The sequence below is a fragment of the Leptopilina boulardi genome, unplaced genomic scaffold (genome assembly GCF_019393585.1).
Source record: "Leptopilina boulardi isolate dan_hultmark-lab unplaced genomic scaffold, ZJU_Lbou_2.1 LbouV2_362, whole genome shotgun sequence".
Classification (NCBI taxonomy): Eukaryota; Metazoa; Arthropoda; class Insecta; order Hymenoptera; family Figitidae; genus Leptopilina; species Leptopilina boulardi.
Window position 1 is genome coordinate 1,283,042 of NW_026137932.1, and position 15,404 is coordinate 1,298,445.

The 15,404-nt window shown below is 23.4% G+C and overlaps 1 protein-coding gene across 2 annotated transcripts in view; it reads left to right on the forward strand.

Moving 5' to 3' along the window:
- The window catches only part of LOC127286829 (THO complex subunit 2), a 35,254-nt gene extending 20,058 nt beyond the window's left edge, over positions 1 to 15,196 (forward strand). The window contains exons 14-31 of one of the 2 annotated variants that reach the window (XM_051313434.1): positions 2,074 to 2,255; positions 2,544 to 2,828; positions 2,967 to 3,079; positions 3,231 to 3,426; positions 3,825 to 3,953; positions 6,298 to 6,426; positions 6,535 to 6,792; positions 8,586 to 8,731; positions 8,937 to 9,093; positions 9,369 to 9,477; positions 9,660 to 9,709; positions 9,849 to 9,959; positions 10,220 to 10,277; positions 10,547 to 10,608; positions 11,426 to 11,489; positions 11,629 to 11,693; positions 12,071 to 12,763; positions 14,114 to 15,196. In XM_051313434.1, coding sequence (XP_051169391.1) covers positions 2,074 to 2,255; positions 2,544 to 2,828; positions 2,967 to 3,079; positions 3,231 to 3,426; positions 3,825 to 3,953; positions 6,298 to 6,426; positions 6,535 to 6,792; positions 8,586 to 8,731; positions 8,937 to 9,093; positions 9,369 to 9,477; positions 9,660 to 9,709; positions 9,849 to 9,959; positions 10,220 to 10,277; positions 10,547 to 10,608; positions 11,426 to 11,479 — 2,039 coding nt within the window. In that variant the 3' untranslated portion in view covers positions 11,480 to 11,489; positions 11,629 to 11,693; positions 12,071 to 12,763; positions 14,114 to 15,196. The remainder of the gene's footprint in view (positions 1 to 2,073; positions 2,256 to 2,543; positions 2,829 to 2,966; positions 3,080 to 3,230; positions 3,427 to 3,824; positions 3,954 to 6,297; positions 6,427 to 6,534; positions 6,793 to 8,585; positions 8,732 to 8,936; positions 9,094 to 9,368; positions 9,478 to 9,659; positions 9,710 to 9,848; positions 9,960 to 10,219; positions 10,278 to 10,546; positions 10,609 to 11,425; positions 11,490 to 11,628; positions 11,694 to 12,070; positions 12,764 to 14,113) is intronic. The other variant, XM_051313433.1, reaches the window with a different exon arrangement.
- Positions 15,197 to 15,404: the final 208 nt, after the last annotated feature.

Genomic DNA, 15,404 nt, shown 5'->3' on the forward strand with positions numbered 1-15,404 from the left:
TTTATAGTACAAAAAAAGCTACTTATATACATAGTAAAATGCAAATCTCTTGTGAGAAAAACTCATTGAAGCCACCTATCGGGCACATTATGAACTGCTCGCGTTTTGAACAAGCGTACGCAATTTAAAAATATTAATATCTAATTTGCAATAATACAAGAGTGATAAAAAAAATTATAATAATAATAATTATAATTATAATAATAATAATAATAATACTCAAAGAACTTCGATAATTATATACTAATAAAATGCTTGGTCTGTCCTTCTGTCCTAACTTGAAGTTGGCCTTTTCTGATTTCACGTGTTTTTTTTTTTGAATAGTAATCTTATGACGTGTCAAATTTTGACAATTCTTTTTCTCATTTTTTGCCAAAGTTGTATAATTGTGTTTCCAAATTTCGGAATAAGTTTCTTTAAAATTCCAAATTTGAAAATTCAATTCACGAAGCTGAAGTACACAACGTTTACTAACGAAATTTTTTTTAAAGTTGTATATTGATTCAAAAATTGTATACAAATACAAAAAATTTATGATGAGAAAAAAGATGCGCCAGGAAATTTCGTATAAGATAGTAATTTGAATAAAAATTTATTTTAAAAAATTAATTTTTAAGATACCAGGTGCCAACGAATACCTATTAAATATTAATTATAAAAACACAGGCCTCGAATCAACTTAAAGACACAAAAAGTCGTTTTAGTCGATTTATATTTCAAAAAAAAGTGGATTTGTTTTTTATTTTAATAAAAATATTTTACAGATTTTTAAATAAAAAAATTTTTTTTTAATAATAATCCTTTTTTTTAATAATAATCCTTTTCGAAGGATTAAAATTGAAATTTTCAGAAATGATTAAATTTCAAAAGATATTGTTAATTTTCAAACAATTATTAAATTTTACAGAACTAAAAATAATTTATCAAACAATTTTTAATTGAAAAATGGTTTCAGATAGTTGAATTTTCAAAGAATATTATTAAAATAGTTAAAAATAATTGAATTTCCTTTGAGTTATAATTGAAATTATTAAATTTCAAAAAAAAAAAAATTTTCGATGGAAAATTTTAGAAATAATTAAATTTTAGATGCTTTTAAATTCAAATTATTGAAAATTCAATTAATTTTGAATTCAAATTTTTGAGAATAATTAAATTTTATTTGATTTTAAATTTGGAAAATAATTGAATTTCTATTCATTTTGAATTGAAAATTTTGGGAAATAATTGAATTTTAATTGAAATTATGGATAATAATTTAATTTAAGTTCATTTTTGTTTGAAAATTTGGATAATTAATTTTGAATAGAAAATTTAGAAAATAATTAAATTTTATTTCATTTTAAATTGATAAGTTGGTAAATAATTAAATTTGAAATTGAAAATTTTAGATATTTATTGAATTTTTAATTGATTATGAAATAAAATTTCGGGTAATAATTGAATTTTAGTTTATTTTGAATTGAAATGTTTAAAAAATAATTAAATTTTATTGTGATATATTTTTTTAAAATTATAAGCAATTGTTAAATTTCATAAAAATTTTAATTGAAAAATAATTAATTGAATTTGTGATGTATTTCATTAAAATTATTAAAAATAATTAATTTAGTGAAGAATCATTTTAGTTCAAAATTTGTTAAATAATTGAATTGAAGAAGATCTAAATTTTATACTAAAAAAATGTATTTTATTTACATTTTTTTTCAAATGTAAAAAAAAAGTCGTATTTTATTAAAGTAAGTCGATAAAAGTCGTATAATCCGAGGCCTGTAAACATATAATTTTCATTATTATCATTTAATATGTAATAATATTCTAATAAATTAAATTATTATTGATAATATTAATCTTTAATTTCTTTATAACAAACAATTAAATACTCAATTTGGCGCGCGTTTAATTTTGTTAGTTGTAAAATAATTTTTAGAATTCTTTTTTTTTTTAATTTTGTAATATTTTAATTTAGAAGTAGAAACATTTTTCCCCTTTTATTCTTTCTTATTTTCTTTTCTCATTTTGAAAATTGGATCCAAATAAGATTTTCAAAATGAATAATTTTTTTTTTTACAGGAAAATTATACGATCAGTGTCAAGATACATTGGTTCAATTTGGAACATTTTTGGGATCAACGATGACTGTCGATGAATACGTTGATAAATTGCCTTCGATTCATTCCATGTTACAAGATCATCACATACATTCGGATGTCGCATTTTTCCTCGCTAGGCCAATGTTCGCGCATGCTATTAACGTTAGTTTTCCAAAAAAAAACAAAAACATAATAATTTTATTAAATTCAATTTTTACTCCCTTTGTTCTTCTTTTCTATCGAATAAAGAATTTTTTTTTCCTTTTTATAATTCATCTTCGTTAAATTTCTTCTATTTTAATTCGATTTTCAATTTTTAACAAACATTTTTAGATGAAAAAAAAAATTTCTAATTTTTAAAACGAAAAAATATTTACGTTCTTTCAGTGTTTTTTTTTCGTATTAAAAATTATTAATGAATTTTATAATAATAAAAAAATGAATTTACAGATCAAATATGACGCTTTACGAAAATCAGATCCAAATTATAAAAAAATGTCAACGGCAGTAAAACAAACAAAATGGGCAGAAGCCGCACAAACAACAATGGCACCAGTTGCTCTTTCGGTGCGACCACTTCATCCACTTAAAGTTTGGGAAGATATTTCGCCACAATTTTTAGTTACATTTTGGTCTCTACAAATGTATGATTTGCATGTGCCAAGCGATAGTTATCAACGTGAAATCAACAGATTGAAACAACTCGCTGCTCAGGTCGCGGATTCCAAGGATATTGTAATTTTTATTCTTTTCTTTTTTTCTTTTCAAAAAAAAAAAAAAAATTTAAACGATTTATCAAATTATAAATTTTTAATTAATGTTAAACAAATATTAATTGGTTATTAATTTTGTTGATTTTTTCGAAACTTGCAGAATGCTGGAAAAGGTAAAAAGGAACAAGAGAAATTTACAACATTAATTGAAAAACTTCAAGACGAGAAGAAAAAACAGGAAGAACACGTGGAAAAAGTTTTCGCCTATTTAAGGTAATTTTCCTTATTTTTTAAAAAAAATACATTTTTAATGAAATAAATTTTCAATTAAATAGATTTAAAAATAAATAAATTTACAATAAAATAAATGTTACAAAAATTGATTTTAAATTAAATAAATTTTTTGATATACTTTTCTTTATAGACAAGAAAAGGACTCGTGGTTTTTATCGAGAAGCGCTAAATCCGCAAAGAATGAGACGATAACGCAATTTTTGCAATTATGTCTTTTTCCACGATGTACTTTTACAACTGTTGACGCAATGTATTGCGCTAAATTTGTACATACTATTCATTCGCTAAGGACCGCGAATTTTTCTACTCTTCTTTGCTACGACCGAGTAAGTGTAAATTTTTTACTATTTTTTCATCAAAAAAAGAAAATAAATTTTTAATTCTTTTTCTTAATAGAATTTTCTAGTTATTCATTTTCTTAAAAAAAAATTTTTAATTCCTTCAAAAAATAGTAAAACTTTATTTGTTTTCATCTTTTAATATTTTATCTATATTTTCCTAAGTTTTAAATTATTATTTCTAAATAATGTTTTAAATAATGTTTCTCCTTAAAAAAACCAAAAAAAAACTTTGGCTCGGAATGTTTGATAAAATGTCTTTTTAATTATTAAAATACCACCGAGTGATAAATTCATAATTATTCTTTCTTTTTGATTAATTGAATCAAAAGAATTGAACTTGAATTGACAAAAAAAAAGAATGTTTGTTTTTTGTTAATTTTCAGATTTTCTGTGATATCACTTATTCAGTGACATCGTGCACTGAAAACGAAGCTAATCGTTATGGTAGATTTTTGTGCGCTATGTTAGATACTGTGATGAGATGGCATTCAGAGAAGGCAATCTTCGATAAGGTAGAGAATTTATTTAATTTTTTAAATTATTTTTAGAGTTAATAATTTTTTGATAATCGTCGCTTTTTTGAAAATAATCTTTAAAAAAAAATGCCACTTACAGTTTTTCATAAAAATCTGAAATAATTTTAATAACTAAAATTTTTCCTAACAAACTGATTTTATTTTCCAAGTATGAAAAGTTTTGTTCAAGTAGAATTTAAAGATTTTTCGAATATAATTTTAAGACTTAATTTTCGAAAAATAAGAAATTATTGCAATTATTTCTAAATTTAGTACACGACAAGAAAATAAATATCAAATTTTATAAATAGTATTTTCAAATCGTGGGAAATATAAAAAGCGAAATTTTAATAACTTTCTATGTCAAAAAATATTAAAAGTTAATGAAACATATTTAATTCATTAATTAAATGATACTAAATTTTATCAAAATTTGGAATTTATTTATTAAAATCTTATAAATATCATTTGAAATAAAACAAGCTATTAATAAAAAGTTACAATAAGTAAATATATAATAAGTTTATAACTTTTATATCGATATAAAATTGTATAAAAAAAAGTTTTTTAAATTACAAGTTAATGAACGTTAATTTTTTCTTTAATAAACAATTTTGTTTTTTTAATTATTTATACCATAATTGATTTTCTTTTTTTTTTAATTAATATTCAAAGTGGTTTAAAAACACCTGCTAAATGTTATTTTTCTTTTTCGATAAATAAATGTTTAATTATTTTATGACGCGCGGAGCAATGAATTATGAGATAATTAAATATTTATTAAACAAAACAAAAAAAAAATTCGATGATCTTCATGGTAAATAACAATAAACAAAAATTATTTACAAATATTGTATTTATATTGTAATTGTTTGTAAAAAGAATGCTTAATTTATAATTTAAAAAATCCCTTTTTTCATAAAATTTAATCGATTTTTAATAATTTTTGTAGAGGGTATTTTTTAAAAACAATATTTTAGCAGATTTTTTTAATTTGGAAAAAATTATCATTATTCAATTTGTTAATAACATCAAAGTTATTAACAATTTTGAAAAGCCCTTTGAAAACAAAAATCTAAATACTAAATAGTACAATTTTACTGACTATTAAAAACAAATATCAACTTGGCAAATTTTCCAAACTTCCAAATCTCTCCGCTAGGGTTCAGAAAGCGTTGCTAGTGAGAAAAGTTGAGAAATAAAAATTTTATTTTTTAAATAAATATTCGTTCAAATAATGTAAAATCGTGATATTTCTCTTCTTAACACCTAAGGTCAATTATTTTCACAAAATTTTGATGAATTTATTGATAAATAGTAATTATTTAGTATGGGCTTAAAATTCATGTTTCTCGCAAGCGGTGTTATGAACATTAGATTGAATATATAAGGATAACTCAAAGCAACATTTATAGAGTGGTCTGATGTTTCTCAGGTATCCTTGTGCAGTCAATTATCCCAGATAATTGACTTATATAATTGAATATATAGTTAATAAAAATGTACATTGATATACTATATATGAAATATATAGTGAGTACACAAAATAAATATTATGTATAGAGTAATATACATATCTGAGTCACAATAAGTGACTAGAGTAAAAAAAAGGGCAGCGCCCTCTACTCTTCCCTTCCCTTTAGTGAAAATAATTTCACAACTGTAGTAACGACTACGACCACTCTTTTTGCCTTTGAAAATAAATATCTCAAATAAAATATAATGTCGCATAATTTTTTCTCTTTTTTAAATATTAAGTAAATAAATTTTAAAAAGACATAAAACATTAACATAACCTCATACTAAAAAATTATTTTTAACAACAAATAAAAGTATAATTAAAATTTTATGAAATTCTGAAAAATGCAATTAATTGAACATTTTAGAACCATAATATATTTTTCTCACACTAACTGTCTTTGTTAAATAATATTTGATTTAAAAAAAAATGTAAAAAATGAAAATTTTATTTTTTAAATAATTGTTTCGAACAAAATATTATTAACAAAATTTAACGAATTTAGAAAATCTTTCAAAGGGCAAAATGAGCTATTATTGGTAAAAATTGGATAAAAATCAGATAATAATTAACAAATTTTTTGCTAAAAATATTTCTTTTTGAAAATTGTGTAACTGAATCTTCCAAAAAAATTTCAAATGAAAATTTAGTGGGAATTAGATAATTTGTCATTGCAGAAAAATCGGTTAAGGGGCAATTCTATATTATAATAATAAACTTTTATAATTATAAAAGCAAATAAATAAAATTGGGTTTAAATAAAAATTGTACATTATAAAATTTTCTATACGAATATTTTTTAAGGTAGAATTTTTTTTATAGGAATGTAGTAATTATCCGGGATTCGTAACAAAATTCCGAGTTAGTAATCAATTTTCCGAAGCCAATGATATGGTTGGCTTTGAGAATTACAGACACGTTTGTCACAAGTGGCATTATAAAATTACAAAGGTAATTATTATTTTTATTATTAATATTACTATTATTTTGTTTTTAATATTATTTTAATTTTAATCATATATTAATTTTTGTAATATTTTTTTCCTCGCCCGATTTTAGGCTATTGTTGTTTGCCTCGATTCAAAGGATTATGTACAAATCAGAAATTCATTGATAATTCTGATTAAAATTTTACCTCATTTTCCTGTTTTATCGAAACTTTCTCAAATTCTCGAGCGTAAAGTTGAAAAAGTTCGCGAGGAAGAACGTGGTCAACGACAAGATTTACATGTATTGGCCACTTCCTACAGTGGACAACTTAAAGCAAAAACACCAAGTATGATTCGTGAATCTGATTTTCATCATGTCGGCGAAAAGGTTGGTGTGAATAAAATTTTTATTTATTGCTTTTTTTGTTTTAAATTAAAATTTAAAAAAAAAATTTCTTTTTAAATGAATTTTGTTTTTATATACACCCGTGTGGAAAAGTGATGTGGGCCCCCAGCGGGGGCCCTTATGGATCGCCCTCATGCCATGAGGGCCGCATATGGATGATCCATAGGGGCCCCTCATGGAAACGACATGCTCATCGATGAGGGCGCCCGCATGGGCGATCCATGAGGGTGCCCCTGCGGGCGCCCTTATGGGCCCTCACGTTTGCCCTCATCTTGCCCTCAAGTTTGCCATAATGTTTTTTAATCAATAATATTAATAATAAAAGTTAATTAATAATAAATAAGCTTAAGTTATGAATAAATAACATATTTATTTAATAATTATTCAATTTTAAATTAAATTCTTACTCAAATTCAATTTATTAATTAACGTTCTAATTAATTAACTGTCGGATATAATTAAAAGTAATAATAAATTAATTAATTAAAAAATTAAAAAATATTTAATTTATGCATACTATTAACGGATATTTTCATTTTTCAATTAATTCATACATAGAATTAATGATTAAACGCAAACCTGAGAAATAAATAAATCTAACGCATGGGGGGAATCGAACCTACGACCTACGGACTATGAGTCTAACGCTTTACCAACTACGCTACGTACGCTACTTCAAAACGAATGCTAACTTCTTGATGCTATTTAAACTTCAAAAATACCTAACAAAGAAAAGTGCTTAACATCATTTAGTTAAAGTTAAGATATTAAATTATATTTTCCAATCAAATGCAATTTATAAAATATAATTAATTATATGCTTTATGATTATTATCATGAATCATCTCAGGCGAATTTTCAAAAAAGTGTAAATATATTTTTATTAAAAACGCGTTTTTCGTTGTTTTAAATCATTGGAAACATTCATTTTTTGTTGATAAAAAAATATTTGATTTTTGGACTTAGAAAATTTTGCTAATCGATCATGAGGGCGATCCATGCGGGCCCCTACGGTGGCCCTCATCTATTTTGCCATAAGTGTGAGTGTTATTTTCAAAAAAGTGTAAATATATTTTTATTAAAAACGCGTTTTTCGTGGTTCTGAATCATTATAAACATTAATTTTTTGGTGATAAAAAAATATTTGATTTTTGGACTTAGAAAATTTTGCTAATCGATCATGAGGGCGATCCATGCGGGGCCCCTACGGTGCCCCTCATGGATTCGCCATAAGTGTGAGTGTTATTTTCAAAAAAAGTGAAAATATATTTTAATTAAAAACGCGTTTTTCATTGTTGTGAATCATTATAAACATTAATTTTTTGGTGATAAAAAAATATTTGATTTTTGGACTTAGAAAATTTTGCTAATCGATCATGAGGGCGATCCATGCGGGGCCCCTACGGTGCCCCTCATGGATTCGCCATATGGATCAGCCCTCATGGGCCCCCGCCGGGGGCCCCGAACTCTTGAGGGCAAGATCGTGGCTTTTTCCACACGGGCATAAAAGAATTTAAAAATTAAATTCCAAATTTTAATTTAAAATTGTATTATTTATTCTTTTTGGTTCGAGAAATATTATATTAAAGAAATAAAATTTTAATTTATCACAAAGTAGAAAATATATTTTTTGTTAATTAATTTTTGCCAATTTTGTAAATTTTTGTCACAAAATAGGAAATATTTTTTTATTATTTATATTTATTATTTTTTGTTTGATTTAGTAAATTTTATTTCAATCCTGTCTTGAGTATTTATTAAATTTTTCGTTAAAGGTCGCTAAAACTCAAGAGCAATCGACTCCCGAATCAGAAAAAGTTAGTAATGGAGTTTTACAAAAAGAAGTTTCAAATGGTGAAGCACGAGTTGAAAAGGAAAATAAAGAGATTCGAGAAAAACGTAATATCATTCAAATTCACCAGTAAGTCTTTTTTTTTAATTCAATTTTATTAAATTAGATTTATGAAATTTCAAATTCAGTTATAATATTAAATTGTATTTGCAGTTTTTTGAAATTAATTTTTTTTTCTATACGTAATTTTTGTTTTGGAAAAAAAAACTTTTTCTTTTTACATTCTATATATTTATTTGTCAGTATTTTGATTGTTGTACTTTGGATTATTTAGCAGTGAAAATGTAGAAAAAGTTCCAAAGGAAAGTTCAAAGAAAAAAGAAGAGAGTAAAGATATTCAGGAAACGAAGGAGGAAAGAAAATTGAAAAAGGAAAAAGAGGAAATAAAAGAGGAAGAACCGATTGTTGAGAAAAAAGAAAGAAAACACAAGGTTTGTGAATTTTTTATTTCTTTGTATTCATAAATTATATTTATTTACGTTGTAATATTTAAAAAAAAAAGTACATTTTTTTAAAAATATTCATAAAATTAGTTTACTATTATATTTACGGATTTTTTTTTTCTTAACGTTGATATTAATAAATAATAAAATATTAAATTAATAATATTTATTTTTATTTATTTATTATTTTATTATTTACTTTTATTTATTTTGTATTATGTTTATGAAAATCGAATTAAATAAAGTAAAATTTCGAATTTCAGTCGCAAGATGATTACTACAATAGTAGTATGGATAATTTAGATCGAGACTTGTCGAGTGTTTCGAACAGTAGCGGCAGTTCTGGTCCATCTCAAGAAGTAACTGAAAAAGGTAGAAAAGTAACAGAATCTATTAGATTATTTTTTAATTTAGTATTTAACAATTACACTTTTACAGACATTAAAAATTTCCTTTTGTATTCCTTATTAACAATTTGTAAATTAATATAATTTATCTATTTTAAGCAAATTTTTTGTTTCAAATTTTAATTAAATTTTATTTTGTTCATTTAGTTATAATGCCGGAACCAAAGCGAAGAAAAGCCGAAAGTTCTGTATTAAAGGTGAATATTATTTTTTTTCTCTATATTAGAAAAAAATACATTCTTATATGATGAGAATATAACAAAAAAATGACAAATAATTAAAAATATATAATTTTGAATTAAAATTAAAATCTGTGTTATTTAAATTTTTTTTCAGGAAACTAGACGAACTGAATTGTCCGTCGAAAAAAAGGAACGTTCTAGTAAAACCAAAATTCGAGACGAACAAAAGGAAATGCGGAGAGAAAAGAAAATTGGTCGCAAGAGGGTAAGAAATTTTTTGTTTTTTTTTTTTTTTAATTCTCAATTCCTTAAATGGTATAAAATTTGCAGTTTTTTGAATTTAGAAAAAAAATTTTTTTTTTCCAAATGTAAAATTGTTTCTGAGTTGTATTTTTTTTAAATTTATATTTATAAATTTTAAATATAAATTCTTTCATAACTTATTTTCAAATTTTTATTCTACATTTATTTTTGAATTTTAATTGATTAAAATTTGTGAAATAAAATTTTAATCTCACATTGAAGGATCGAGCTGAAGATATTGTTCCAGCCGAACAAAAACGCCGAAAAGACGATGAACGAGGTTAGTAAATTTTTTTTTCGTAAGTTTTTAATATTAATGAAATTTTTTTTATTATTATTTAATTATTAATTTATTATTATTGTTATTATTATTTATCATTAGAAATTTTTATTTTTGTTTGAATTAAATAAATCGGTTTTTAAAACTATTATTTCAATAAAAAAGTAATATTAGGTTTTATTTGTTTTTCTTATTATTAAAAAAAGACCAAAAATCATTGAAAAATAAAATATATAAATTTTTCGAAATGTTTTTTTTTTTTTTTTTAGCGAAAACAACTCATCAAAATGGAGATATTCCAGAACATCGGGAAAAACATCATTACAGTAAGGTTAGTGTTATCTTTTTATTTATTATTATTATTATTATTATTATTATTATTATTATTATTCTTTCAGAATTATTTTCTATTTAATTTATTTCAATTATTGTTTTTTATTCCTATTTTTAAAATTTATATTCCTGTGTTTTTTATTTTATCCCATCCACACAATTCGTCCTTACGATTTTTTATTTTTTTCTTTTTGAAAAAAAAGTTAACTTTTTACTTTCCTCTTTCCCTTGAAATTCCAATTTATTTTCCAATTTCAACTTTATTTTTTTATCTAATATTTGTAAATTTATTTTTCTATTGAATTTATTTATTTCAAATGGGACAATTATTTTTTTGCAATTAACTCCAAAAGAAAACGAAATACGAGAAGTAATCTATTTTAAATTAATTTTTACAAAAACAAAATCGTGAATTTTGTTAATTTGAAAATAAAATTTAAGATTAAAAATTTATTTTAAAAAATTTGGTTTTTAAATAAATATCGGTGAAAAATTTTACAAATCTAAAAAGTTTAGACATAAATCGTTTATATTTGACTGATTATGAGAGAATTGTGTTTTATTAGAGAAAAAAAAAATTTACGATTTTAGTATTAATTTTCGAGAATATTAAAAAAAAAAATTGAACAAAATCTAATAAAAGTTTGTAGAACGTTTTTTTTTTTTTTTTTTATTAGCAGCGAATTGTGTGGCACGGAATCAATAAAGTTCACATATTATCGAGAAAAAATAAAGAAAAATAATTTCATATAATTGACATTGTCATTTGTTTTTTGGGAAATAAAAATCTAATTTTTAATCGAACCACTTCCTAGTTATTAAAGACGTCGCTGACCGGTTCATTGAAAAGACGAATAATTCGGCAATAGAGCGAAAAAGGCAAGAATGATAAATTTTTAACGAGATATTTAATAAATATGTTATTTTTAAGCAAATTTTAAGAGTTGAATTTAATTTTTTATTTTATTTTGTTATTTATTTTTTTTTTTTTAAATAAAAATTTATTTCCAAATTGCAGGAAAAATCACCTTACACTACTAAGGAAAGACACGAACGAGAAGGCCGAGAAACCAGAGATAAACAATATCCTTTTTTTTATACTAAAAATAAAATTATTTTCTAAAAATGAAATTGAATTTTTTTTTTAATAAATAATTTTGTTTCCCAATTTTTTTTCTTGTATTTTTTATTGTTCAATTTTTTCTATTTCATGAAAAAGTTTTACATTTTTTTTTTTTAAATCTATTTTATTTTGTAGGAATTTTCAATTATTATTTTTACTTCTATTTTTTTATAAGAAATAAAATAATTTTTGTTTTCTATTTAAAAAGAATTTTAGTATTTTTATTTTTACTTAAATTTTATTTATTTCCTTAAACAAAAAATTTTTTTTTCAATGTAATATGTTTTAAAATATAAATAAATATATAATAAAATAAATTTTCCTTAAAAAAAAATACTAGGAGAAATTCAGATCCAAAACGAAGATGATGCACAACAATAAACGACGTGTGACTTACAAAAAAAAAAAAAAATTATTTTTATTTATTTTTTTTTTTTTAAGCTACGTTTCAATGTTGTCTGTAATTTAAATTAGATTCGAAAACAATAAAATATAGTGACAGAATCTACTTATTTGTATATTACGTTTTACGTCCAATTTTTATACAATAAATGTATTTGTCGAAAATTTACATACTTTTTTGCCAGTGGAAAAAAAAACAAATGTTATTATTATTTTATTGAATTTTTCTTTTTTTTTTTATTCATTTTAAGTCTTATTTGAAAAATAAAATCTTTAAAGAGCGAAAGAAAAACGTTTTATTCCAAATGATTCCCGTTTTTTTTTTAATTTTATATATTAAAAATTTTAAAAAATTACTATAAACGTGGCTTTTGATATGCGGCTTAGTTATTAAATTATAATCTAAAGTTTTAATATACTGCATCTATATATATTCTATAGACTCCATATCTCCATGCCGAAGTAAAGTGTGCATGAAATGAACACAAAAAATTTATTTTTCAACTTAATAGCTTTTTTTATTATTTCACTGTGTTATCTACCTGCTGTGAGCAGTTTATAAATTGTCGAAATTTTGTATTAAAAACAAAGTAAAACTAAAGAAGTCTAAATAAGAATAAGACAGAAGGTAACTATAGAAATAACCTATCATTCGCTTGTATTTTAATAATTTATTTTAATTTTAACATTGACTAAAACCTGAAAACACAATCTTTAAATTTAAAATAATGAACTGCGATACGATAATTTGTTTTGCCAGGCTCAATTGTCTGATACTCTTTTTAATTGTTAATAATATTCTTGCAAATCCTATTTTTTACTTATACATTGTTTATTATTATTTTAATTATTATTCGTTTGAAACTCGTTACTTGAGGGGTTTTCAGGGTCGCTGATTACGAATCCGATGTTGATTTTTCAAAATTCCTCTGAAATTTGTTATTTAGAGTTTTCTGATTTGTTGCTTATACATCTCTAAAGTCAGTTTTCAAAAATTAAAAATTCATCCAATATTATGTCAGACAAATATATTAAAAATTGGTTTGTAACATTTTTAATTTCACAATGGCAAACAATTACAAACCAAGTTGAAAATTGCGGAGACAAACTAAAAGAATGCGATAAATTTTTCAATATTTGTCCGCCATATTGGATTGGCCATTTTAAATTTTGAAAAACTAACATCGGATGTGTAATTAGCGACCCCAAAGTAACGAGTTTCAAACAAATCCGATCAATTTTGTAAATTTTAAAACTAGAAAAATTTTAGTGCGTCTGAGAGACTCAGAAGCCTGAGGCAAAGGGTTAATGATAGAACGTCCAAGCGCCCGTCCTGCCGGAAGGCTTTTTTGGATGGCCCTATATATATATATATGAGGGTGGTAAAAAGGGAACTCAAAATTTTTTTTTCCACCTTTTCCTATTAAAGTAGACGTAAAAACGAGAAAATTCATGCGTTCGACTTTAAAAAAAAATAATATTAAACCATGTTTCGAAGCCTTCAAACATTGCATGTTTGCTACAAGCCAAAAAAACAGTTTTTCGTAAATTCACTGTAAAATCTACAAAAACCAATATTTTTCAGTCTAACTACTCTCATTTTCTTCTGAAGTCTTCAAAGAATAAAATGTGATAGTTTATTTTAAAAAAAAATTCAGTTTAAATATTTTTTTGGATTTGTCAAAAAAACCCTATAAAAACGTCCTTTTCCTTTGAATTCCCTAGCCTAGGGATTTTAATTTACAAACATTATGTTTATATGCGCTAAAAGCTTGTGTTTTTACCTTTCCAACGATATATTTTACTTTTGGATTATCTGAATCCATGTTAATTTTATAAAGCGATTTCGGAGGGACTCATGTGAGTCTTTTTCATCCTGCCGGAAGGCTGTTGGACGTTCTATCATTAAAATAACAATATTATTAAAATTTATTTATTTTAATTAAAATGGCGCAATAATTTAAATACAATTTCACAGATTTTTATCGTCTCACTGCTTTAGGAATGGTTGAGGCAGAATTGTTTTATGACTTAACGCACACAGAAAATTTTTATAAAAATTGTTCAAATAGATTAGAGAAGATGTCCATTTTGCATGAAGAGATGAAGCATCATTCATCTGATCCAGAATGGTTTAAAAAATTTTATACTCTTGTCACTGAAACATATAAAGAGAATAATTTCTCATCTGTAATAAGTTTTGAAGATTCCTTTTCAATTTTTCATTATACTGATTATGGCTCTTCTCAAATAAAATATGATACAGATGAAGGTAGACGAATGAGAAATGCTATTTACAGATTAGCAATTATACAATCCAAAGATCCAAAAAAATATCATCGTTCTATATTGTATCGAGGACAAAGCAAACCCAACATGTGGTATGAAGAAAATTATGTTGTTAATAAAACGGAACAATTAATAAAATTTACTTCAACAACAACCGAAGAAAGAGTAGCAATGTACTACGCGGAAGGGGGAAAAAATGGAAGTATAAATATGACTGCAGAAGTTTCTAAATGGCATTTTCCAAAGCCATTTTTGAATGCAAATATTGAAAACATATCTCTTTCCCCTTTTGAACAAGAAACAGTTCTTCTTCCAGAAACAAGATTTATTACTAATGAAAGGATTCCGGTATTAAATCAAGAATATTTATCCTACGGTGAAGAACTTGTTGATATTAATTTAAGAATAAATGTAACTCATGCTGATGAAAATTTGAGTATATTTGAGCAACAGAAAAAAGTAATGATAAAATTAAAAGAACTAAAAGATTCTGGTACGAAATTTTATGTCGACTGTGAAGATTAAAGGGCTATTAAATTTAGGAAGTTAACAAGAAATAACGTTCATTAATATTATTGTAAGTTTTATTTCTGTGGAATTAATTTATACTTATGATTTTTCATTGGTTTGCTTTTGATTACAGTTTAGTATTTAATTTATAGAAATTTATTTATTCTTGTAAAAATTAAATTTTTTGTGTGCTGATAAAGAATATGTAATTTTTATTTGTCGAATAACATATATCAATAATAAAAATTATGAAACTAATTAAGATTTAACTGTGTTTTATTATCTTTAAAACATTTATAAAATCTTTAAAAAAAATAAACTAATTTTTTTTTCTAAAATTATAATGTTACATAGTTTTTTTTAAATAATAATAATAATAATAACTTTTACTACATGTTGCAATTGAAATCAATTTCTCATAAAAGTTAATTACCAGAATTTTCAATTTAAAAAATTTTATTAGACATATT